The 27,882-nt window shown below is 46.3% G+C and overlaps 1 protein-coding gene across 1 annotated transcript; it reads right to left on the reverse strand.

Annotated features, from left to right (window-relative positions):
• On the reverse strand, positions 1–27,219 carry LOC309544081 (uncharacterized protein; the record flags this gene model as incomplete). The annotated part of the gene is made up of 6 exons (XM_082276466.1): positions 27,120–27,219; positions 26,870–27,004; positions 26,660–26,783; positions 26,446–26,543; positions 25,084–25,219; positions 1–1,484 (listed from the first exon to the last, which is right to left on the reverse strand). Exons 1-6 carry the CDS (start codon positions 27,213–27,215, stop codon positions 1–3), a joined length of 2,073 nt encoding a protein of 690 aa, XP_082132592.1. The 5' UTR covers positions 27,216–27,219.
• Between the last annotated feature and the right edge of the window lie 663 nt (positions 27,220–27,882).

Here is a 27,882-nt window from a genome sequence, read left to right on the forward strand (position 1 = left end):
CTAAGGGCGGGAATCCAGCTTCTCACGTGTGTGAGATCTTTGATGTACAACAACGCTTGATTTTTGTGAGAAACATTTCCCACACTCAGGACAGGAATATGGCTTCTCCCCTGTGTGAGATCTTTGATGTACAACAAGGTTTGATTTAGTTGAAACACATTTCCCACACTCAGGACAAGAATATGGCTTCTCCCCTGTGTGAGATCTTTGATGTACAACAAGGTCTGATTTCCTTGAAAAACATTTTCTACACTCTGCACAGGAATTCTCACCTGTGTGAATTCTTTGATGTCTAACAAGTTCAGATTTAATCGAGAAACATTTCCCACACTCTGCACAGGAATACGGCTTCTCACCTGTGTGAATTCTTTGATGTTTAACAAGTTCCCATTTAATCGAGAAACATTTCCCACACTCAGGACAGGAATATGGCTTCTCACCTGTGTGAGATCTTTGATGTTTAACAAGGCCTGATTTTTCAAAGAAACACTTCCCACACTCAGGACAACAATATGGCTTCTCCCCTGTGTGAGACAACTGATGTCTTTTAAGATGTGTTAGCCGCCTAAAACATTTCCCACACACAGCACAAGAATACGGCTTCTCACCCGTGTGAGATCTTTGATGTCTAACAAGGCCTGATTTTTCTGAGAAACATTTCCCACACTCAAGACAAAAATATGGCTTCTCTCCTGTGTGAATCCTCTGATGTGTGTAAAGATTAGTCTTATCTGAAAAACACTTCCCACACTCAGTACAGCAATATGGCTTCTCCCCTGTGTGAAACCACTGATGTCTGTTAAGCTGGGCTACATGTAAAAAACACTTCCCACACTCAGGACAGGAATGCAGCTTCTCACCTGTGTGAGATCTTTGATGTATGACAAGGGTTGAGTTCCTTGAAAAACACTTCCCACACTCAGGACAGGAATGCGGCTTCTCACCTGTGTGAGATCTTTGATGCATGACAAGGGTTGAGTTCCTTGAAAAACATTTCTCACACTCAGTACAAGAATATGGCTTTGTCCTCATGTGGGACCTCTGATGTATGTAAAGATGGGACAATTGTGAAAAACATTTTCTGCACTTGGGACAGGAATACGACTTCTTGCCTGTATGAAATTTGGAATGTATGAAGAGATCTAAATTTTTAAAACAACTTTTCCTGCATTCAGAACAGGAATGTAGATTCCCACCAGTGTGAGAACACTGATGTACAGTAAGACTTGATTCATAGTTACAACTTTCCCAACATTCTGGACCAGGAATTTTCTCCTTCCCCTTATTTCTGACACCATCTCTTACAGCATGAGGTTGCTCAGAGTCAGAGGGAATCGATGGTCTATCCACACTATGAAGTCCACCATTCACAGCTGAGCTCATTGTCTTTTCTTCTGCACATACTCTTGTGATATCCTCATCTTCCATTTTACAACCCGGAGATAAAGTGAGACGATCCTTTGAGGGTTTCTTGATGTCCTGTCCTGGAAAAATATAAAAACACGATCAACAGATACAAGAGGGTGAGTTCCTCAAAATCAAGATTCCATCTGAAACAGGTAGATATACTCTGTGGATGTCTCATCCAACTGTGACTTCCCCTCTATAGTAAAAGGACCTTTGGTCCTCCTCGCAGATATCTTCTACATTTACACAGCCTTGTCAGAAGAGCAGGAACCACTGGGGACGGGGAAGGTGCATGCTCTTTCCGCAACCACAAACCTAGGCACAAGGTCAAATGACTGCTGATAACGAAGAGAATCAAAGTTCAGACTTTCAGACTCTTTAGCATAGAACAAGTGCCCAAAGGCCTAGGCTTCTGGTGACAAGCAGCACTGGAGGGTGTTTGAAAAAGAATTTTCGGTTGCAAATAGAAGTGTTTCAGTTTCCTATGTTACTCCTTACTTTTCATCCCAACAAGACAGTTGTGCTAGTTAGTTCAGTCCTAGCTAGACCCTCCCTAGACCACCCTAGTGTCATTTCTGCTCACAGACAGGGCTTAAAAACGGATTGTTTTCTTGCCCTTTATAAGCCTGGAAAATCACCATCTGTACCACAGCTAGCTTAAGTTGTGTTGGATTCAACTTCTGTGTCCGATTGAAGATTTATGCTGCGAAGTCAGAAGGTGACCATACTGTTCTGGCCGACTGGGTCTAGGGAAGTATGTCAATACATAAAGCTACATTTGGAACACAATGAGGGGCAGAAACTGAGGGCCCCCATGTTTTAAAAGGGGGCTTCCAGGTTCTGATCAGCCTTTTCCCACAGACCCCCAAAACTAGCGGGCCAGGTTTGTAGGAAAGAGAATCTTGTCTTCATCAACATGAGGATGAGGTTTTGTGCCAGGTACGGGCACTCACACAAAGTAATCCCCCCACCCATTTTGAGTGCATGTGGCCAGGTATTGTTCAGAAGGGGGAAAGGGAGGGGCACACGCTTCTCCCTGCTTTCCTGCCAGGCTGCATGTTCAGATAAGGTTCGGTTCACACTGAGGTGGCTTCAAAGTCGTCCAACTTTGAAGCTGCTCCGCAGAGCGCGACTTTAGCGCAGCTTGCAAACTACTTCTTCAATAGAAGTCAATGCACAGCGCTCTGAAGTTGCCCCCAAGTAGTGCAGGAACCTTTTTTTAAGTCAATTAGAATGGTTAAATTGCACTGAATGGAGTGCGACTACCAAGTCACCTGACAAGTCGCCTCAGTGTGAACCGAGCCTTAGGGTCTTGTATGTATTTTTAGGAGGCACCCTTTTTTTTCCCCATGTGATCCCTATTAACATCTTTACCCGATGCTCATCTAGGGCCAAAAGGGTCTTGTATAAATAAAAGGACCAGAGAACAGCTGTAGGCTTAAGCCATCATTTAGCCAGAAATAAAACGGCATCTTTTTCTTTGTATACATTGTATTAATGAAATATTTCTATAGCGTTTTTCTCCATTAAAACTTTAATCATGTTATTATGTCATGTAGCCAGGTGATGGCTAAATTGCCTGGGTCATCGGAGGAGGACACACTATAACACCAGCCACAATGGGGCTGTTCCCTCTAGTACTCAGCCTAGACACTGTATTGTCACATCCCGAATGCAGAGTGAGATTTAAGAGAGGAGCAAAGAATCTTGGGACATGTAGTCCAAAGAGCCAAGTTTACACTGGACTCGGACCGTTGTGGACTACAAGTTCCAGTCGTCTGGAGGGAGAAAACAGAATGCTGGGGGAGGTGATATATAGCCTGTGCTGGGAAGGAGTCGCTCTCTTGAGACCACGCCCTTCAGCTGCAAGCAGAGCCCCGGATAGTCGGAAGATTACGGGATGGCACTGCAGCCTGGGCAGTGGGAGAGCATCTGGCGTGTGTGTGTGGATGCATCCATCCTCACCAGCTTCCTGTCGGTTCAGCGACAGTTGCGGGTGACGTTTATCACCCTCAGCCAGATCCCACCGAATCACAGCAAAGCCTGCGGCCAAGAGCCTCCATCTGAGCACATATTCTTCAGGAGCCTGCTTCAGGACCTGTCCCTTCCTATTCCCCTGAGCCTGGTATCATCTGGATTGGTGATCAGCCAGAAGCCCACCCTCTATATACCCTAGAGATACTGCATGCAGACACCTTTATATTGTTCGAACAAACAAACCCCATTGAAGTCTACGGGACTCAAACCTCGAAAATCAAACAGCCTTTTTGAAGGCTTCAATGCAAGTTATTGTCCCAAAAAAGTGTATGGGGGGTCCGGGTCCTGACCTGGGGAACATGTAGCAATGAAAAAAAAGTTTTTAAAAAGGATAGTTTTTAAAGGAGCAGTGATTTACTGATTTTAATGAGGATTAAGTTAACTACCTCAATACTGGGCACTTAAACCCCCTTCCTTCCCAGACCAATTTTCAGCTTTTAGCGCTGTTGCAATTTGAATGACAATTGCGCGGTCATGCAACGCTGTACCTAAACCAAATTTGTGTCATTTTTTCCCCACAAATAGAGCTTTCTTTTGGTGGTATTTGATCACCGCCAGGTTTTTTCTTTTTTGGTGCACAAATAAAAAAAGACTGAAAAGTTTGAAAAAAAAAAAAAAAAAAAGTTTTTTTGTTTAGGTTATAAAATTTTGTAAATAGATATGTTTTTTCCTGCACTGATGAGCACTGATGATGCCACACTGACATGCACTGATGAGGACACACTGATGGGGTGGCACTGATATGCAGCACTGATGGGCACTGATAGGTAGCACTGATATGCAGCACTGATGGGCACTGATATGTGGCACTGATAGATAGCACTGATATGCAGCATTGGTGGGCACTGATAGGCAGCGCTGATGGGCACTGATAGGCAGCACTGGTGGGCAATAATGGGCACTGGTGGGCGGCACTGATAGATGGCATTGGTGGGCAACACTGATAGGGAGGGCACTGGGGGGCTCTCTGAGCCCTGTTTGCCATCCCTGGTGGCCATAGTGGGCACCCCTGGTGGTCATGGGTGGGCATCCCTGGTGGCTTAGTGGCACCCCTCCCCCCCCCAGGGCTGCACTGGTAATCAATGTTCTGATTACCAGCACAGACCCCCCCTGTGATCAGTGAGTAATTAGAAATACTCACTGATCACCCCCGCAGCAGCACCGATCCTCTTCTCTTCTCCTCACTGACAGGATCTGTCAGGAGGAGAAGAGATCGAAGCCGTTACAACGGCTCTATTTACATTACATGACGGCTGTGATTGGACACAGCCGTCATGTGATCAGGAGGGCCAATCACAGGGCCCTCCTGCAGAATGATGTTGCTCTGTGTCCGAGGGACACAGGCACATCGAGATCGTGCCGCTGCGCGTGCCCGCGGTGGCGCGATCTCTCTCCTTCTGAAGGACGTTCCGGAATGTCCATTCAGAAGGACGAGACTCCCGCCCGGCCGTATATCCACTATGGCCCGGGTGGGAGGTAGTTAAACTATAAAAATGAAGAATTCCTTCAAATCTCGTGCCTTGGGGGGGGGGGGGGGGTGCCTGTAAAGTAGTGCATCTCTATGATGTATGTAGCCTGCTGCAGCTATACTGACATTTCTAAAGCAAAAAATGTCATTTACAAATATACATACAAGTTTCAAATCACATGTGCTGGTCATACAGGTGCAGAAAAACTGGGCCTTGCTTGTTGATGGTGCCTGAACACTGTAACCCCTCGCAGTTACTCTTGCTGGGTGCAGGAACTGGCCCTGCTGCTAAAAAATCCACACAAATATGAAATCGCATGTACCTGTCATACAGGTGCCAAAAATTGGGCCTTTGGTGGTGCTGGTGCCTGAACATTGTAACCAACCCTTCACAGTTACTCTTGCTGGGTGCAGGAACGGGACCCACTGGTAAGAATTCCATACAAATTTGAAATCGCATGTGCTATACAAGTGCCAAAAATTGGGCCTTTGCGGATGGTGGTGCCTGAACACCGTAACCAAGGCCTCTCAGTTAATCTTGCTTGGTGCAGGAATGGGACCTGCTGGTAAGAATTCCAAGCAAGTTTGAAATCGCATGTGCTACACAAGTACCAAAAATTGGGCTTTTGGTGTTGTTGGTGCCTGAACACCATAACCCCTTACAGTTAGCAGGGCACAGGGACAGGGCCTGCTGTTAAAAATGACACACGACATTTAAATTGTATGCACCTGTCATACAAGTGCAGAAAAATTAGGCCTTGGGGGTTGGTAGTGACCTAAACCAAAAACATTGTTGGAAGCTAGCAGAATCAAGGTAGAGGAATAGGATAGGCAGCATATGCAGTCTTCAAGGGATGGGAGACCCCTAGCAAATTCAATCTGTTACATCAGCATCAGGGGCCTGATAGCTCTTGTTGATCCAGGACTGGTTCATTTTGATGAAAGTCAGCTGATCAACAGAGTCTGTGGACAGACGCACTCTTTTGTCCATCACAAAACCTCCAGCGGCACTGAACGTCCGTTCGGAAAGCACGCTGGAAGCAGAACAGGCCAGTAGCTCCATTGCATATTGAACAAGTTCTGGCCAATGGTCCATCCTCAAGACCCAGTAAGCCAGTGGATAGGCAGCTGGAAAGGTCTCCAAGTCTGCTCTTGCGCCTAGCTAATCATGCACCATATGATGGAGACGCTGGCGATGGGTGCTTAAAACTAACAGCCCTGGGTGCTGCTAAGGACAAAAGAACTGTTTAAAGGCATCGGTCAGCCGGCTGCCTTCTCCACCGCTCCTCTTTTGGCTGAACGATGCCTCAGAAACACGTCTGGAGAATGTTGACCTCCCAGTGTCTGGAAAGGCGGTACACAATTTTTTTTTTCAAGGCCTCCTCAAGATGTTTCATCCTCTGCTCCCTCTGCGAAGGCTGGATGAGCTCTGCAACTTTACCCTTGTGATGTGGATCAAGAAGGGTTGCCAACCAGTAAATTATCCTTCTCTTTGATAGCACAAATCCTCAGGCCCTTTCACAGGCTATGCAGAATAAGGGAGCCCATGCAACGTAAGTTGGATGAGGCATGAGCTTCTGAGTCCTCTGGGTCACTAAGGATGACATTGTCAGTAGGAGCAACCTCTCCCCAACCATGTACAATTCTTGGGGTCTCTGGGGAATCAAAACCATCCCTTGAAGACTGCTGTATCCTATCCTCTTCCTCTACATCCATGTTGCCAAAATCCTCATCCTCCTCCTCCTCTTCCTCCTGTGTGTTTTGTGGCCCTGCAGGAATGACATCTGCATAAAGGGGGCCTTGTGAGGAAAGGAAGTCCTCCTCTTCCTGCCGCTGTTCTGCCTCAAGTGCCCTGTCCATGATTCTACGCAGTGTGTGCTCCAGCAGGTAGACTAGCGGGATAGTGTCACTGATGCATGCATCATCCCGGCTCACCATCCGAGTGGCCTCCTCAAATGGTGACAGGACGATGCATGCATCCTTAATCAAAAGCCACTGGCGTGGCGAAAAAAAGCCAAGCTCCCCTGACCCTGTCCTTGTGCCATACTCACACAGGTACTGATTGATGGCCCTCTGCTGCGTGTGCAGCCGCTGCAGCATTGCCAACTTGAGTTCCACCTGGTGGGCATGTCACAAATGAGGCAGTTGGCGGGCAGGTTGAATTCCCGTTGAATGTCAGATAAGCGAGCACTGGCATTGAACGAATGGCGGAAATGGCCACAGACTTTCCTGGCCTGCCTCAGGAGATCTTGGAAGCCCGGGTATCTGCTCAAGAAACGCTGCACCACCAGATTCAGAACATGTGCCAAGCATGGAACATGTGTCAAGTGTCCCTGTCAGAGGGCGGAGAGAAGGTTGGTGCCATTATCGCATACAACCATTCCTGGCTCAAGCTGTTGTGGCGTCAACCATCTCTGAGCCTGTCCTTGCAGAGCTGACAGAATCTCTGCACCGGTGTGATTCCTATCCCCTAGACAGACCAACTGAAGCACAGCATGGCATCTTTTAGATTGACTGCTTGCGTAGTCCCTTGCACGCTTAGGGAGCACTGCTGCTGCAGAGGAGAAATGCGCAGAAGAGAACATGGAGGAAGAGGAGGAGGAGGAGGAGGAGGTGGTGGTGGTGGAGTAGCCAGATGTGGCAGAACCAGCAACAGCTTTTTGGAGGCGCGGTGGCAAAACAACTGCAAGATCGAACCCTTTCCTGCATCCTTCCCAGCTGCCAGCAGAGTTGCCCAGTGCGCCGTGAAAGAAATGTAACATCCCTGTCCATGCCTGCTGGACCAAGAGTCAGCAGTAATGTGCACCTTCCTGCTGACCGCTGTGTCCAATGAGGCCAAAACACTACCTTCCACATGACGATAGAGAGCCGGAATGGCCTTACGTGAAAAGTAATGCCTTTTTGGGACCTGCCACTGTGGTGCAGCACATTCCACAATTTCGTGAAAGGGAGCTGAGTCTACCAGCTGAAGAGGCAGCAACTGTAATGCTAGCAATTTGGCCAAGCTACCATTAAGACGCTGAGCATGTGGATGGCTGGGACAGTATTTTAAGGTTCAAACACTGGGGTAGTGAAATTTGCTTGCTTCTCAAATCAAGCGGTGGTGTACTGCTAGCAACTCTCTGTGCCACTCATTGCTATACCATCATCCCTCTCAATGCTGGTATTTGAGAAGGCATGAGGTATAGTGGGGTTAGAGATCGCAGATGAGGAGCAAGGTGATGTATGCTTGTTTTGATCTGGGTCCCATTTCAGGTGCTTACGGGATGGCACTGCAGCCTGGGCAGTGGGAGAGCATCTGGCGTGTGTGTGTGGATGCATCCATCCTCACCAGCTTCCTGTCGGTTCAGCGACAGTTGCGGGTGACGTTTATCACCCTCAGCCAGATCCCACCGAATCACAGCAAAGCCTGCGGCCAAGAGCCTCCATCTGAGCACATATTCTTCAGGAGCCTGCTTCAGGACCTGTCCCTTCCTATTCCCCTGAGCCTGGTATCATCTGGATTGGTGATCAGCCAGAAGCCCACCCTCTATATACCCTAGAGATACTGCATGCAGACACCTTTATATTGTTCGAACAAACAAACCCCATTGAAGTCTACGGGACTCAAACCTCGAAAATCAAACAGCCTTTTTGAAGGCTTCAATGCAAGTTATTGTCCCAAAAAAGTGTATGGGGGGTCCGGGTCCTGACCTGGGGAACATGTAGCAATGAAAAAAAAGTTTTTAAAAAGGATAGTTTTTAAAGGAGCAGTGATTTACTGATTTTAATGAGGATTAAGTTAACTACCTCAATACTGGGCACTTAAACCCCCTTCCTTCCCAGACCAATTTTCAGCTTTTAGCGCTGTTGCAATTTGAATGACAATTGCGCGGTCATGCAACGCTGTACCTAAACCAAATTTGTGTCATTTTTTCCCCACAAATAGAGCTTTCTTTTGGTGGTATTTGATCACCGCCAGGTTTTTTCTTTTTTGGTGCACAAATAAAAAAAGACTGAAAAGTTTGAAAAAAAAAAAAAAAAAAAGTTTTTTTGTTTAGGTTATAAAATTTTGTAAATAGATATGTTTTTTCCTGCACTGATGAGCACTGATGATGCCACACTGACATGCACTGATGAGGACACACTGATGGGGTGGCACTGATATGCAGCACTGATGGGCACTGATAGGTAGCACTGATATGCAGCACTGATGGGCACTGATATGTGGCACTGATAGATAGCACTGATATGCAGCATTGGTGGGCACTGATAGGCAGCGCTGATGGGCACTGATAGGCAGCACTGGTGGGCAATAATGGGCACTGGTGGGCGGCACTGATAGATGGCATTGGTGGGCAACACTGATAGGGAGGGCACTGGGGGGCTCTCTGAGCCCTGTTTGCCATCCCTGGTGGCCATAGTGGGCACCCCTGGTGGTCATGGGTGGGCATCCCTGGTGGCTTAGTGGCACCCCTCCCCCCCCCAGGGCTGCACTGGTAATCAATGTTCTGATTACCAGCACAGACCCCCCCTGTGATCAGTGAGTAATTAGAAATACTCACTGATCACCCCCGCAGCAGCACCGATCCTCTTCTCTTCTCCTCACTGACAGGATCTGTCAGGAGGAGAAGAGATCGAAGCCGTTACAACGGCTCTATTTACATTACATGACGGCTGTGATTGGACACAGCCGTCATGTGATCAGGAGGGCCAATCACAGGGCCCTCCTGCAGAATGATGTTGCTCTGTGTCCGAGGGACACAGGCACATCGAGATCGTGCCGCTGCGCGTGCCCGCGGTGGCGCGATCTCTCTCCTTCTGAAGGACGTTCCGGAATGTCCATTCAGAAGGACGAGACTCCCGCCCGGCCGTATATCCACTATGGCCCGGGTGGGAGGTAGTTAAACTATAAAAATGAAGAATTCCTTCAAATCTCGTGCCTTGGGGGGGGGGGGGGGGTGCCTGTAAAGTAGTGCATCTCTATGATGTATGTAGCCTGCTGCAGCTATACTGACATTTCTAAAGCAAAAAATGTCATTTACAAATATACATACAAGTTTCAAATCACATGTGCTGGTCATACAGGTGCAGAAAAACTGGGCCTTGCTTGTTGATGGTGCCTGAACACTGTAACCCCTCGCAGTTACTCTTGCTGGGTGCAGGAACTGGCCCTGCTGCTAAAAAATCCACACAAATATGAAATCGCATGTACCTGTCATACAGGTGCCAAAAATTGGGCCTTTGGTGGTGCTGGTGCCTGAACATTGTAACCAACCCTTCACAGTTACTCTTGCTGGGTGCAGGAACGGGACCCACTGGTAAGAATTCCATACAAATTTGAAATCGCATGTGCTATACAAGTGCCAAAAATTGGGCCTTTGCGGATGGTGGTGCCTGAACACCGTAACCAAGGCCTCTCAGTTAATCTTGCTTGGTGCAGGAATGGGACCTGCTGGTAAGAATTCCAAGCAAGTTTGAAATCGCATGTGCTACACAAGTACCAAAAATTGGGCTTTTGGTGTTGTTGGTGCCTGAACACCATAACCCCTTACAGTTAGCAGGGCACAGGGACAGGGCCTGCTGTTAAAAATGACACACGACATTTAAATTGTATGCACCTGTCATACAAGTGCAGAAAAATTAGGCCTTGGGGGTTGGTAGTGACCTAAACCAAAAACATTGTTGGAAGCTAGCAGAATCAAGGTAGAGGAATAGGATAGGCAGCATATGCAGTCTTCAAGGGATGGGAGACCCCTAGCAAATTCAATCTGTTACATCAGCATCAGGGGCCTGATAGCTCTTGTTGATCCAGGACTGGTTCATTTTGATGAAAGTCAGCTGATCAACAGAGTCTGTGGACAGACGCACTCTTTTGTCCATCACAAAACCTCCAGCGGCACTGAACGTCCGTTCGGAAAGCACGCTGGAAGCAGAACAGGCCAGTAGCTCCATTGCATATTGAACAAGTTCTGGCCAATGGTCCATCCTCAAGACCCAGTAAGCCAGTGGATAGGCAGCTGGAAAGGTCTCCAAGTCTGCTCTTGCGCCTAGCTAATCATGCACCATATGATGGAGACGCTGGCGATGGGTGCTTAAAACTAACAGCCCTGGGTGCTGCTAAGGACAAAAGAACTGTTTAAAGGCATCGGTCAGCCGGCTGCCTTCTCCACCGCTCCTCTTTTGGCTGAACGATGCCTCAGAAACACGTCTGGAGAATGTTGACCTCCCAGTGTCTGGAAAGGCGGTACACAATTTTTTTTTTCAAGGCCTCCTCAAGATGTTTCATCCTCTGCTCCCTCTGCGAAGGCTGGATGAGCTCTGCAACTTTACCCTTGTGATGTGGATCAAGAAGGGTTGCCAACCAGTAAATTATCCTTCTCTTTGATAGCACAAATCCTCAGGCCCTTTCACAGGCTATGCAGAATAAGGGAGCCCATGCAACGTAAGTTGGATGAGGCATGAGCTTCTGAGTCCTCTGGGTCACTAAGGATGACATTGTCAGTAGGAGCAACCTCTCCCCAACCATGTACAATTCTTGGGGTCTCTGGGGAATCAAAACCATCCCTTGAAGACTGCTGTATCCTATCCTCTTCCTCTACATCCATGTTGCCAAAATCCTCATCCTCCTCCTCCTCTTCCTCCTGTGTGTTTTGTGGCCCTGCAGGAATGACATCTGCATAAAGGGGGCCTTGTGAGGAAAGGAAGTCCTCCTCTTCCTGCCGCTGTTCTGCCTCAAGTGCCCTGTCCATGATTCTACGCAGTGTGTGCTCCAGCAGGTAGACTAGCGGGATAGTGTCACTGATGCATGCATCATCCCGGCTCACCATCCGAGTGGCCTCCTCAAATGGTGACAGGACGATGCATGCATCCTTAATCAAAAGCCACTGGCGTGGCGAAAAAAAGCCAAGCTCCCCTGACCCTGTCCTTGTGCCATACTCACACAGGTACTGATTGATGGCCCTCTGCTGCGTGTGCAGCCGCTGCAGCATTGCCAACTTGAGTTCCACCTGGTGGGCATGTCACAAATGAGGCAGTTGGCGGGCAGGTTGAATTCCCGTTGAATGTCAGATAAGCGAGCACTGGCATTGAACGAATGGCGGAAATGGCCACAGACTTTCCTGGCCTGCCTCAGGAGATCTTGGAAGCCCGGGTATCTGCTCAAGAAACGCTGCACCACCAGATTCAGAACATGTGCCAAGCATGGAACATGTGTCAAGTGTCCCTGTCAGAGGGCGGAGAGAAGGTTGGTGCCATTATCGCATACAACCATTCCTGGCTCAAGCTGTTGTGGCGTCAACCATCTCTGAGCCTGTCCTTGCAGAGCTGACAGAATCTCTGCACCGGTGTGATTCCTATCCCCTAGACAGACCAACTGAAGCACAGCATGGCATCTTTTAGATTGACTGCTTGCGTAGTCCCTTGCACGCTTAGGGAGCACTGCTGCTGCAGAGGAGAAATGCGCAGAAGAGAACATGGAGGAAGAGGAGGAGGAGGAGGAGGAGGTGGTGGTGGTGGAGTAGCCAGATGTGGCAGAACCAGCAACAGCTTTTTGGAGGCGCGGTGGCAAAACAACTGCAAGATCGAACCCTTTCCTGCATCCTTCCCAGCTGCCAGCAGAGTTGCCCAGTGCGCCGTGAAAGAAATGTAACATCCCTGTCCATGCCTGCTGGACCAAGAGTCAGCAGTAATGTGCACCTTCCTGCTGACCGCTGTGTCCAATGAGGCCAAAACACTACCTTCCACATGACGATAGAGAGCCGGAATGGCCTTACGTGAAAAGTAATGCCTTTTTGGGACCTGCCACTGTGGTGCAGCACATTCCACAATTTCGTGAAAGGGAGCTGAGTCTACCAGCTGAAGAGGCAGCAACTGTAATGCTAGCAATTTGGCCAAGCTACCATTAAGACGCTGAGCATGTGGATGGCTGGGACAGTATTTTAAGGTTCAAACACTGGGGTAGTGAAATTTGCTTGCTTCTCAAATCAAGCGGTGGTGTACTGCTAGCAACTCTCTGTGCCACTCATTGCTATACCATCATCCCTCTCAATGCTGGTATTTGAGAAGGCATGAGGTATAGTGGGGTTAGAGATCGCAGATGAGGAGCAAGGTGATGTATGCTTGTTTTGATCTGGGTCCCATTTCAGGTGCTGTTGCCAACGGACTGCATGGCAGGTAGTTTTGTGGGATCGATAGAGTGGAGGCACACTGAAAGGGGGCTGACTTAAAAAAGTCCATTTCCCCAAAATGAAACCCAGGGGATCCACCGTTTACGTACCCTCAAACCTATGAGGTTAAATATAGATTTAGATTTAAATAGTTTCCTTTCCAATTGGTGAATTTTTATTTTTATTCCTTAATTGATTAATATATATATAACAATTTTATGATATATTATATTTAGCCAATAAATTTTAGTTTTCAAATTTAATAAAATATTAAATTGTTTTTACAGGTCACCTATTCATGGTTATTAATTTAGTCCACACTATTTCTACACATCACATATCTTATTTTATATTTAAATATATCAAACTAATTTGTATTTGCGAATATAAGATATTAATTATTTAATATCAATATATTATTTCATCACCATTTCTAGGTACAAAATGTATTCCTTCATATTTAATAATATTCACATTCACTAATATTTATTATTAATATATTTATAATTTTTGCTCACATCTGTTAGGTTCAAACTATTAAATTAATTTGAATTTGCGTATATTAGATACTAATTAATTAATATTAACGTATTATTCCATCACCATTTCTAGGTTAAAATTTATTCCTCCACATTTTATTATATTCACCCATCACGATCTTGTCACACATATTTTTATTTATATATATTTATATTTTTTTATTTTAGTCAGGTGTTTTAACTGTTCTTACAATATATAGTTTTTATAGATATGGCAAATTGTATGTAAAAACGAATAAAGTTTGTTTTACTTGATGTAAACATGAAGTGATACCGGAATATGCATTGATTTAAATGGTCAGATATCCATTATCTCCATTCACTAAGACCAATAATCAATTGCCCAAATAATAAAATAATTTTAATAGCATGACATTTATGAATTTAATCATTGGTAAGAAGTGACTTTTCTCTGTATATGATGCCGTAATACACTTGTTGCAGGATGAGCACCGGATACGAGGTACGCTCCCAGCACACAGTATAAATTTGCATCCGTGTACAGGAAATGATGTCTATGATGACGCCCAAGTGGGAGGGCAAAACGCGTTGACATATTTCCGGTACGGCACCTTGGATTCGTCACTTCCGGTTCACTTCTTGGCTGCCCATGGAACGCACGCCGATATCGGCGTTCCCGGAAGCTTCTGCAGATCTGTCTCGCATTCTATTACATTACGTTTGGGAGTATGTTTTTTGGCTGATATAATTCAAATTTTTTAAACGGGCTTCACTATCCCTGGTCTCTTGTTTTGGTATTTACCCTTTGGAGCCATTCAGGACCACCTTTATCAAGAATATCCACATTAGTTTTCCATTTCTAAGGAGAAGTTTTGGTGCATAAAATCATTCACTTATACACAGGCTTTCTTGACCCTAGTCAGGATCCATTCGTTCTGGTGAGTAGGGTTCCTGGAGGGGTCACAGTCACCTGGAGCACAAATGTTTTATGTCTGCACTGGAGCACCTTGCACCTTATGGTTTGACCACTTATTTGGACACTGTTTTGGAATATGTTCTGATTGATTATATTTTTTGGACATTTATTATATGCATATATATTTTTTTGGGGACACGTTGTGCACTTTGTCAACTTTTTATTCACAGTTCAGTTAACATGTTTTTATGCAAGCGCTGTGTTAATTTGGTCATATAGGTAGTCATATGCCTTGTCAAGCGGCTGGTGTTCTGTCCACGCTTGATCTGCTTTAGACAGATGCTGCAAACAGCAACGCTGCAGTCTACTGCACAGGTGCTGAAAAAAGCCCACACTAATGAACTTTTTGGAGTCCGCTGGGATTTTGCAGCACCCTGCACCTGTGGAGCTATGTGCTGTGACGCAATAGGTTGGCTACTGCATGGCTGGCCCATGGAGCACATCCTGCCTCGTTCCAGTTGTGCATTCTCCTCATCGTCCTCTATCCTGTCAGGCACCCAAGTACGGTCAGTGACCTCATCATCCCCTCCCTCCTCGTCACTGGAGCAAACTTGGCAATATGCTTCAGCTGTGGCAACATGACTGCTGGTCTCTTGTCCATCGTCACCCCCTCTCTGTAGGCTCATGTTATTCCCTTCATCAACCTGGGAAACATCAAAGCTTTCAAATTGCTGTGCTTCCTCCAGAAGCATATCACTGACGCTATGATCGAATAGTTCAGGTGACTCCTCCATGCATGATGGTGGGGCAACTCATGGAGTAGCTGTGGAGAAGGAGTCTGTGGAATGGGCCGCTTTGGCAACTGCGGTGGAAGGCAAACTACTGGGAGCGTGGGTGTCAGAGGAAGAGAAGGATGAGGGTGGCTTATTGACCCACTCCACCAACTGTTCCACATGTTGTGGATGAATAGCACGGGCAGCACCGGAAATAAAGGACGGGCATGCCCCGCCTGCAGAGGATGCACTATGTCGAATGTGACCACCACTTTTCACAATGGACGCAGAGGCTGCTTGCCCTCTTTTCGTGGCCTGTGAGAGTCGGCCTCTCCTTGTCGGCCTTTCGGACATGATGTTGATACAGATCAATATAGGGTATACGCAACTGACCAATAGATACTCAATGACCTGATATGATGTAATTGATAGCCCTATAGATGAGCTGTGGTGGTTACAGATGTACGCAAGTGACCAATTATCAATACTCTCACTGATATCTGATGTAATCCATAATCCTATAGATGGATGATCTGTGACCCCTATAGAAAGATCCACAACTGAGCAAAGTTTACTGTGGCTGATATATGTAGTGATCTCTATTCCTACAGGTATGTGACCCCCTATAGAAAAATACACAACTGAGCAAAGGTTACTGTGGCTGATGGCTGATATCTGCAGTGATCTCTATTCCTACAGTTCTATAAATATTTTATAATGTTGCAGAAACTGACCGATGAACAATACTGGTACTGGTTTCTGATGTTAAGAAAGAAAGCTCTCCCTACCTCACAAAGGAACCTTGGTCCTCCCTACACTGCTACTCACTCACTGGCGCTATACTGTCTGATATGATGTAAAGAAATCAATCTATCCCTACCTCACACAGGAACCTCACCCTCCCTACACTGCTAGAAATGTCTCTCTGCACTGTCTGACTAAAAAAAATGACTCTCTCCCTGCTTGAATCACGTGCCTGTTCCCGTCTGACCGCCCGCACAATGACACTACACACTGCGGCTGCACGAGCAGCCTTTATGTAGTGTGGGGCGTGTACTTGGCCCCTAAGCCATGATTGGCTAAAGGCAGCCTGCCTTTAGTCCAATCATGGCAGAGATCATTTGATTGGCCAAAGCATGAGGTCAGGGTGCATGCTTTGGCCAATCACATAATGCGGTGCGCGTGCAGTGCATTATGGGAAACTCGAATTTCCTGCGAAGAAGCACATTTGTTCGTCTTTCGACGAACGATCGAACGACCGATGTTCGAATCTAACGTAGCCTCGACTAGAACTCGAAGCTCATCCCTAGTTCTAACAAGGAGACACTGTGCACTTGCTACACAGCACTGGAGCAATTATGCAGGAATCTCTTTCTGGGCCCTTGTTACGCTAGCTGAAGACAGAAGCTCTACACCACAAGGACTTCTCAACCCTCCCCCCCCTCCCCCTTCAAAGGACTCGGTGCACAATGCCTAGAGCCATTTAAGAGGAGCTCTTACTAAATGTTCTACTGGTACCTTTCTGGTTGGTTTTAAATTTGTGTCACAGAGTTTATTAGACTTGTGGCACCAGGGGTTGAGGGGAGCAGTTTGATATAAAAGGTCACTCTCCTTCCTTTCACACTGTGGTCATAGCCTCGCTCTTTCAACTTAATGTAAATTTTATATGCATTGCAGTTTTGTGTTAATTGTAATAGTGTTATACTGGAAAATAATATCTGCCTAAGCTATTACTGCCCTATACAGTGCATCCAGAAAGTATTCACAGCACTTCACTTTTCCCACATTTTGTTATTTTACAGCCTTTTTCCAAAATGGATTAAATTCATTTTCTTCAAAAATTCTACAAACAATACCCCATAATGACAATGTGAAGGAAGTTTGTTTGAAATCTTTGCAAATTTAATTAAAAACAAAATAAATCCCATGTACAGAAGTATCACACCCTTTGCTCAATACCTTGTTGAAGCACCATTGGCACCAATTACAGCCTCAAGTCTTTTTGAGTATGATGCCATAAGCTTGGCACATCTATTTTTGGGCAGTTTCTCCCATTCTTCTTTGCAGGAGCTCTCAACCTTCATCAGGTTGGATGGGGATTGTCAATACACTTATTGATCTCTCCAGAGATGTTCAATCGGGTTCAAGTCTGGGCTCTGGCTGGGCCACTCAAGGACATTCACAGGGTTGTCCCGTAGCCGCTCCTTTGTTATCTTGGCTGTGTGCCTAGGGTCGTTGTCCTGTTGGAAGATGAACCTTCGCCCCACTCTGAGGTCCAGAGCGCTCTAGATCAAAGTTTTCATCCAGATGTCTCTGTACATTGCTGCAATCATCTTTCCCTGGATCTTGACTATCCTCCCAGTTCCCTACCGCTGAAAAACAGCCCCACAGCATGATGCTGCCACCATCATGCTTCACTGTAGGGATGTTATTGGCCAGGTGATGAGCGGTGCCTGGTTTCCTCCAGACATGACACTTGCCATTCAGGCCAAAGAGTTCAATCTTTGTTTCATCAGACCAGAGAATATTGTTTCTCATGGTCTGAGAGTCCTTCAGGTGCCTTTTAGCAAACTCTAGGTGGGCCGTCATGTGCCTTTTACTGAGGAGTGGATTCCATCTGGCCACTCTACCATACAGGCCTGATTGGTGAAGTTCTGTAGAGATGGATGTTCTTCTGGAAGGTTCTCCTCTCACCACAGAGAAACGCTGGAGCTCTGTGAGAGTGACCATCTGGTTCTTGGTAGCCTCCCTCACTAAGGCTCTATTCCCACCAATCGCTCAGTTTGGCCTAGGAAGAGTCCTGGTGGTTCCAAACTTCTTCCACTTACAGATGATGGTGGCCACTGTGCTCATTTTGACCTTCAATGCTGTACTGTTCCCCAGATCTGTGCCTCTATACAATCCTGACTAGGGATGGCCTTGCGGTTCGCCCGGCGGTCGGTTCACGGCGAACTTTGCTCGTTAGGAGCCCACAGATTTTGCGAACACATGGCGTTGTTTGTGGCAGCCATATTAGTTTACATTGGGGAGAACTTTGACCCATGACACAGCCGTCAGGTGGAACGGACAGCCAATTGAAACATTTCAGCACATGGACATACCCCCTACCTTATAAATAGACCTGAGATGGCGGCCATTTCACATTCTGCTTTTTGTCAGTGTAGGGAGAGGTTTGCTGAGTGCACCAGGGACAGATTGCCAGTGACACAAATAGCTGTCAAGATCCACAAAAGTCCTTTTAAGGGACTGGTATTTGGTATAGGTGTGCAGTGCACTATATAGGGGCGTAATCCACGTACAATATACTTTCTAATATTATTAAGCATATTATAGTGGATTTGTATTGTGCACTGTGCATGCAGGTTGCATGCAGGCCTGCCTCTTCTTCTCCTCCTCCTCCATCCTCCCTCTCCTCCTCTGCTGAATCCTCCTTTTCCGCTGCTACCGTTGACTGGGGAGAGGGGACTACACACTCACAGAAGGCCCGTCTATTCACGGAAACCTTACAGGACAACTTCATGTCACAGTTGGTGGACTCTCCGACTAGAGAAAATGCAGTCCTGGATCTATTGATCACCAATGACCCAGACATAATCTTGGAGGTAGGAGTCCAGGACAACCTGGGCTCTAGCGATCACAGGATGATCACATTTAGTGTAAATAACAATAGAAAAAGGCAAGTGGGGAACATAAGAACCCTTAACTTCAGAAGGGCAAACTTTCCAAAATTGTTCTCATTGATGGAAAAGGTAAACTGGGACCGAACCCTAGGATCCCTGACCACAGAGGAAAAATGGGAATGCTTTAGGAACATATTAAGCAAAGGCATCTTGCAGTGCATTCCTATGGGAAATAAATTTAGAAGAGACAAAGCCAAACCTGGCTGGCTAAACCATAGCATAAAAAAACCTTATTAGGGGAAAAAAATTGGCCTTCAGGAAATATATAATTTAGAAGGCACAGTATTGGCTTTCGACCAATACAAGGAGGCAAATAAGAAGTGTAAACACGAAATCAAGATGGCTAAAATAGACTTTGAGAGACAAATAGCGGAGGATAGTAAAAAAAAAAACAAAGAAATTCTTTAAGTATATCAATAGCAAAAAAACTAGGGCAGAGCATATTGCACACATAATTAACAATGATGGGAGGATGGTTACAGAGGACACTGAAAAAGCAACCGTGCTGAATGCTTTTTTCTCGTCAGTATTTACACAGGAAGTTAGTAGTAATACACAGGAAGTTAGTAGTAATACACAGGACTTGCCACTATGGCTAACAGAGGGTGAAATCAGGGAAAGGCTGGATAAACTTAACACAAACAAATCACCAGGTCCGGATGGCGTGCATCCGAGAGTACTCAAGGAACTCAGTAAGGTTATATCCAGACCACTGTTCCTGATCTTTGCGGACAGTATTAGGTCAGTACGTAAGTACCAGGAGATTGGAGGAAAGCTAACGTGATTCCGATATTCAAAAAGGGTCAGAGGCATGTCCCGGGAAATTATAGGCCTGTCAGTTTGACATCGATAGTATGTAAACTTCTGGAGGGGATGATAAGGGACTATATCGTAGAGTTTGCTAAAGACAACAACATCATCAGCAGTAACCAGCACGGGTTTACAAATGGGCATTCTTGTCAAACCAATCTATTAGCATTCTACGAGGAGGTGAGCTGTGAGCTAGATAGGGGCAGACCAGTGGATGTGGTGTACCTAGATTTCGCTAAGGCGTTTGATACAGTTCCCCACAAGCGCTTAATTTATAAAATAAGGTCTGCAGGTATCGACAGCAGGGTGTGCTTTTGGATACGGAACTGGCTAAAAGGGCGTGTCCAAAGGGTGGTAATAAACAGCGCATACTCAGACTGGTCTGAGGTAGTAAGCGGGGTGACCCAGGGCTCAGTCCTGGGACCAACCTTGTTCAAATTATTCATAAACAGCATTGAGGACGGGGTCAGTAGTACAATAGCAGTTTTTGCAGATGACACAAAATTGGGCAGGGCAATAACCACACAGCATGAAGCAGATATCCTACAGAATGACCTGGACAAAATAACGGAGTGGGCAACGACTTGGCAAATGAGGTTTAACGTAGAGAAGGGTAAGGTTTTGCACTTGGGGACTAGAAGCATAAAAGCACATTACACGTTAGGAGGGGAACCCTTGGAGGAATCAAAAATGGAGAAGGATCTGGGAGTCTTGGTTGATGATAGATTAGGCAACAGCATGCAATGTCAGGCGGCAGCTGCCAAAGCTAGCAGAATATTAGCATGCATAAAGAAAGGGATGTTTTCCAGAGATAAGACTATAATCCTTCCACTTTATAAATCTCTGGTCCGACCGCATCTGGAGTATTCTGTCCAGTTCTGGTCGCCAGTCCTCAGGAGGGATGTGTTGGAGCTGGAGAGAGTCCAGAGAAGGGCAACTAAACTAATTAGGGGATTGGAGGACCTTGATTATGAAGAGCGTCTGCAATCGCTTGATTTATTCTCCCTGGAGAAGAGACGCCTGAGGGGGGACATGATAGCAATTTTTAAATATCTCAATGGGGATCTCAGCTTAGAAAAAAAGCTGTTTAGTCGAAGGGATTGCATGCGGACTCGGGGGCGATTAGAGGAGAAGCATTTTAACCTCAGGCAACGTGGGGGGTTCTTTACTGTTAGGGCTACAAGATTGTGGAATTCTCTACCACAAGAGGTGGTTTCTGCGGGTAGTATGGTGGCTTTCAAAAGACTATTGGACGTGCATCTCAAGGATCAGAACATTCAGGGGTATGAGAGATGATTACAGCCACACACACCTACACAGGTTGAACTGGATGGACTATTGTCTTTATTCAACCTCACCTACTATCTAACTATGTAACTATGTCTCTTCCGCTGCGCCGCCCCAGATCCCCAGGACCTATTCCACATGCCAGATGAGACGTTGCCATGCTGTGCTGCGTCTGTTGTGCCTGGAAGCCAAGAGCCACACTGGTCCTGCTCTCCTTTCAGCTTTGCGTTCACAGGCAGATCAGTGGCTGACACCGCTCACTTTGACAGTTGGTAAAGTGGTGTGCGAGAACGGTGCCAATCTGCTGAGCGCATTGAAATAGGGCAAAATAACACACGAGCCATGAATGGCACACGTCCTGAACTTGGTCGTGAAGCGATTTGTTGCCAAATACCCTGGGATCCAGGACGTCTTGCTGCAGGCCAGGAAAATCTCGGGCCATTTCAGAAGATCTTACACAGCCATGGCTTGCCTTGCTGGCATGCAGCGGCGACACAACCTGCTCGACAGGCATCTTATTTGTGACTGCCCGACGCAATGGAACTCAACGTTGCATATGCTTGATAACTGCACGTTTCTGCTGGAGTGCCCTAACGACTACCTTGGGGGAGCTTGGGTTTTTTTCACTTCGCCAGTGGCGGCTCATGCGCAAATCATGCAGGCTTCTGCGGCCATTTGATGAGATCACCAAACTGGTCAGTCACGGCCAGAGCGCCATCAGTGACATCGTACCTTACGCCTTCTTTCTGGAGCGTGCATTGCGTCGTGTCATTGATCAAGCCATCGAGAAGCAGGAAGATGAGGAAGTCGCAATGTTGGATGAATTCCCAGGGGGTGCTACTCCATCTGAGACAAGTCAACAACAGGAGTCTGAAGAGGAGTCGGAAGAGGATGGTGCCGGGGCGGATGAGGAGCAAGAAGAGCATGCTTTAAACCTATTTGGGATCCCTGGTGTTATCCGTGGATGGGGTGGGGGGAGGAGAACAAGGACGACATTAACCTGGATAATGAGCTGGAGCCAGGCCACTACACCGCTTCCAGTTTAGTGCAAATGGGGGCCTTCATGCTCCAGTGTTTTAAGGGTGACCCCCGTATTAAAAAGCATAAAGGGCAAGGACCAGTACTTGGTGACAACGTACTTAGACCCCCGGTACAAACAAAAAATGGCGGAAATGTTACCACCATCACAGAGGGCAGTCAGAATGCAGCACTTCCAGGCCTTGCTGCGAGAAATGCTGCATTCTGCTTTTGCATGCGCTGGCAGAGGAATTTCCAGCCACAAAGAGACAGTTGCGGGTAGCAATCCAACAGCGCCTGCAAGAAGAGGGCGGTTTGAAGATGTGTTGGTCACTTCAGATATGAGATCCTTCTTTCAGCCGACCCATCGACAGCTGTACTTCGGATCCAGCATCAGGGAACGCCTAGACCGACAGGTGTCCCGACTACATCGGGTCAGGGGCGTAACTACAGGGGTTGCAATCGCTACCGGGCCCCATGCTCCAGGGGGCCCGGTAGCAAACCAGTGGGTGAACTTCTAGGATCTCAAAGGTCACACTTGCGACCGGGCCCTGGCATTTCACCAGTGTGGGGAGGCCCCAAGATTGCAGGAAGGGGGCCCACTGCAGAACTTGTGAAAGGATCCTGATGCGGGACCATAATAAAAGGCCGTGCAATGAGAGTAAAGAGCCCCAGGATTAGTGGGAAGAGCCCTGGGCTTGAAGGGAAGGGCCCCGTCCAGGGGTCTGGGGGGCCCTTCATGGTTTCTTGCATCGGGGCCCTGAAGGTTCTAGTCACGCCTCTGCATCGGGTTAACGGCCCTGAGGAGTGATGAACCCCTGGACTACTGGGTGGGCAGGCTTGACCTCTGGCCAGAGCTTGCACAATTTGCAATGGAACTGTTGGCTTCCCCCCGTCCAGTGTCCTGTCCGAAAGGACGTTCAGCGCAGCAGGGGGGGATCGTGACCGATAAGCACACTCGCCTAGCTCATGACAGTGTAGACTACCTCACATTTATAAAAATGAATGAGGCATGGATCTCTGAGTAATTCAACACGTGACCAGTAGACAATGTTTCATTTAAATTCCTCATGACAGGCCACAAATATCCGCCAGACCGCCATCCACCCACAATTCATGGTCCTTGTCTTCGGTAAATACAGTGGCATAAAAGGCATTTCATGTCCATTGAATGCCTAATTTTTGGGGCCTTTCATGCCCGACAATTATTTTTCCTGTCAATGCCTAATGTACCTCCAGGCAGCCACAGAATACAACGCTCTTAGCTGTCAGGTAAACCCATGTGGGCTAATTTTTGGGGCCTATACTGGCCGACACTTACTTCCGTATCCTGTGAATGCCTAATGTACCTTCAGCCACAGAACACAACGTTCGTAGCTGTCAGGTAAACCCATGTGAGCTAATTTTTGGGGCCTATAGTGGCCGACACTTACTTCTGTATCCTGCGAATGTCTAATGTACCTCCAGCCACAGAATATAACGTTCTTAGCCGTCAGGTAAACCCATGTGGGCTAATTTTCGGGGCCTGGAATGGGCGACACTTACTTCTTTATCCTGTGAATGCCTAATGTACCTTCAGCCACAGAATACAACGTTCTTAGCTGTCAGGTAAACGCATGTGGGCTAATTTTTGGCGCCTGTACTGGCCGACACTTACTTCTTTATCCTGTTGATGCCTAATTTTTCAGATTGGAATTGAAAATCAATGGGTCTGTAAACGCTCCGCCAAATTGTGGAATGGATGCGGACCCATTTTACAGATGTGTGAATGGACTCTATATGTATTTGACATGTATTTACCGGCTGCTGTCAGTTCTGGCTGATTTATGAAAAAAAATATATATATTTTTTGCTGTAAAAAAATAAAAGGTTTTTAAAGTTCGCCTCCCATTAAAGTCAATGGGGCTCGCCGCGAACTTGCGGTTCGCGGACATTTGAGAAAATCTGCGGCTGACGTTCGCGAACTGCCCCGGCCGATGTTCGTCCATCACTAATCCTAACTACAGACAATTTCTTGGACTTCATGGCGTGATTTGTGCTCTGACTGTGGGACCTTATATAGACAGGTGTGTGCCTTTCCAAACTATGTCCAATCAACTGATTTTTCTACAGGTGGACTCCAATCAAGTTTTAGAAACATCTCTAAGATGATCAGTGGAAACAAGATGCATCTGAGCTCAATTTTGAGTGTCATGGCAAAGGCTTATGTACATGTGATTTTTTTCGTTTTTTATTTTCAATTAATTTGCAAAGACTTCAAACAAACTTTTCACATGGTCATTATGGGGTACTGGTTGTAGAATTTTGAGGAAATTAATGAATTTAATCAATTTTGGAATAAGGCTATACCATAACCAAATGTGGAAAAAGTGAAGCGCTGTGAATACTTTTCAGATGCACTGCATACTTAAAAAACTTTACAGTAAATACACTTGGTTACTTTATCGCAGCTTGGTGTCTGTGTGATTGCATTACTAACTTTGAAACATGTCCGAACCCAGGGTGTCAGTGGTGTCGGGAGGCTTGCAGGGTCAGGGCAAACTTTGGGGTCAGTCATTTCTTAGCGGCCCTCATGGGGGTGGCGCTACAGTCATTATTGCAATCAATGCTCCAGGCCAAATTAAACGTTACATTTTTTTTTGTTGGTACATGTTACCCATGGCAGAGCCCAGCCCCCCTTCAACTTGACAATCACTTGCCTATTAGCATAGAAAATGATCATTACTGATTTCTAAGATTCAACCCCCATTGCCTTTTGGATTCAGGATCTGAACTTCGATAAAGTTCGTCCAACCCACCCTGAAATGGACCCAGATACAGCTCATCGCTATACATAAATCGTGTCTGAATAAATAAATTGTGTCTGCAGTACAGAGAAGGGTGTTTATCTGGGAGAAAAGTAGATCTAATGTGCAGGATGGGTATCAGTACAAGGAGGTAACTATAATCAACCTATGACATCACTTATCTCCCACCCTACTCTGGACCAATCAGTGTGCAGTAACACAGCAGAAATAACAGAAGAATATATTATGGCTTACCTGTGGTGATCTCTGTAGGAGTGTCCTCCTCTTTGAATGTCCTCGTCATTCCAACCTCCTCCGTATATTGCTGATCATCCCTCACAGACGTCTCTTCTACTTGATCCTCAACTTTCATGTTCATCAGATCTTCAACCTAAACCAACAGAATAGCAGAAAATACCATTGTGAAGGAGCACACCCATAGAGACTCACTAACTGAGGTCAGTGGAAGAGAAATGAGGAGAGCGCTTACTCTAAACAGGTAAAAAAAAAAAAAAAAAAAAAAAAAAAAAAAAGTGCTGTGAAAGCATTATCACAGCCTGCAATACCACTGGCAACAACTGAAGGGAAACTTGACCCAAAGCCAGGCCACATACATGAAGATATAAATCTTGCATACAAACTGGTGTAAGGGTATGCCTTACAAGCTATACTATAACCTAGAATCTTGACATATGCATTTTCCCACTGCCCCCACACACAGACAGGTAGGGTAGTTTGTCTGCACCTTTAGTTTTTAAGCCAACTGGTTTGCTAGGGAACCATACACACACTTCCAGATTCCTGTCTTCCAGATACAGTAGCTTATACACACTGACTCTAATCTGCGTCCAGTTTCATACCAATTAACAGAATAATAACAGACCATACACCGAGAATACAGACACTGGTAGCACAATGCAGCAATCTCTCTATAGGAGTATGAATTTTTAGTTTAGTATGCAGAAGTCACTTATTCATAGCATTTTTTAACCTGTTAATAACTAAATGACTAATTGTAGCCCTGGTCAGCAATGCTAGCAAAGAAGAGCGGCTACATTTTTACCTTTTACTGGGCCCTGCTGTTTCTTCGGGGACCAAAGACCTTTGGTGGTGGGAGTGTATAGCCTCAGGCAGCAATTCTAGCAGAGAGGGGCAGGTGCAGTTTCATTATTTCTGCTGCTGTCCCTGCTTCTATTTACAGAGGGACGGGCACAGGTGTAATTGGACTCTAGTATTACAGAGGTTTGTGCAGCCTGTTAAGTCCACCCACCACACAGAGGAAGAGGTTTTGGAAATTGTTGAGAATGCTGAAAGGAACTGCTGATTGTGGGAGAGATAGTTCCATACAGACTAATCTTGCTTTGTGGACTGACCAGAGCAACTAAAGATCCCAGATTTATTAATGTTCTGAGGGGTGTGTGTGTCTGTGTGCGCATGTGTGTATCCGGTCACTGGCAGGAGATTAACCAGAGCATTTAAGATGGACAGAGGCACCATACAGGACACACCCTGGTACCTGGGATCATCACTGACACTGACTGAGACTGCTACCAAGTTGCTGGAGAGAGCACTGCCATGTTCAAACACTTTATGGTCCAGAACCTCTAATCCCCCTACCTGATCATGGCGAGGGATGGTGTGACCTTCCTGTGTGGAATCCCGGGAATACATAGGAATGGGACATCTCTCTGCTGGGTTCCCATTACTGGATCCATCTGTAGGAAACACACAAACTGACTGAATACAATTTTCCTAAGTGTTTATCAGATAATGGAGGATGTAAGTGGAGCCTCCGTACTTCTCTCTCCTTTACAATAAAGTCTCCTCTTACCCGGTGATGTGAGGGGCGGCTGATTCTCCATCATGACATCCTTATAGAGATCCTTGTATCCTTCTAAATACTCCCACTCCTCCATGGAGAAATAGACAGTGACATCCTGACACCTTATAGGAACCTGACACACACAATGATACAGTCACCATCCAGACACATCCCTTGTCTGTTACTGGATAATGTCCCAGAATTCCCAGCACCGCTCACCTCTCCTGTCAGCAGCTCCATCATCTTCTTGGTGACTTCTAGAATCTTCTGCATGTTGTGTCTCTCAGGTTTTAGGGAGTCAGATGGAGGCACTGTGATGGTCATATGATCACCTGACTTCGGAAGAGGAAATCTCTGTATTGGAAAACCAATGGGAATACTATGTTAGAATCCTCCTCACCTTTCCGGTCAGGTCTGTGTTTTATTAATAGGGATAAGATATCAAAGGACCTCCCAGAATCCTTCTCACCTCTCCGGTCAGCAGGTAGATGATCTCCATTGTGAGGTTTAGTATCCTCTCAGTCATGCGACTCTGGTCCTCATCCATCCTCATTGATGTGATCATGTGATCTATGCTGGCTTTTCTGTAAGCGAATAATTATATGAATGGTATTGGATGTACAATATTCGGATGGTGATGTAAGGAGTTAAAAGGTTGTTTTCCCCCTATTTAACCACGCCCACCATTTGGCTACACCCACCATTTGGCATGGCACTACACTCCCCTTCACAAGCTCCACCCCCTGACCCACCCTCATTCTCAGGGCCACTAATGTTCAAAAGTTTCTATTTATCTCAGCTGCCAATGTGTAAGTTTAAGAGCAGCAAAACACCTTCCTTGTGTCCCCGAATGTAAACACTAATCAGGAGGACTACATATTGTCCTAGCATTGGTCAGTTTTGTCTCAGATGCTACACTCCAGTTTTCATTGCTAAATAACCCCTTCCGCATCTCTCCCTATCCGGGCCTCTTCTAATTGCTGTCCTCCTGCTGGACAGTTTATACCCAACCATGCCTGGGGATTATAGCTGGAAAATATTTGAAAGAATTGGAGAGATCGGGTGGAGTGGGGAATGCAAAGAGGTGTGAAGTGTTTTTGTGCACTCCACTTTGACTTTTTTTTATCTTCCAAGATGATGCAGTGTGGGTGCGGCAATACAGAGGAGCTCACAAATTATGCCATCAAACTGTCACTGGATGATTTTTCCAAAGCTATACCTTCTACATAACC

The sequence above is a fragment of the Pelophylax lessonae genome (assembly GCF_965119305.1).
Source record: "Pelophylax lessonae genome assembly, contig: HAP1_SCAFFOLD_870, whole genome shotgun sequence".
In the NCBI taxonomy this organism is placed as follows: domain Eukaryota; kingdom Metazoa; phylum Chordata; class Amphibia; order Anura; family Ranidae; genus Pelophylax; species Pelophylax lessonae.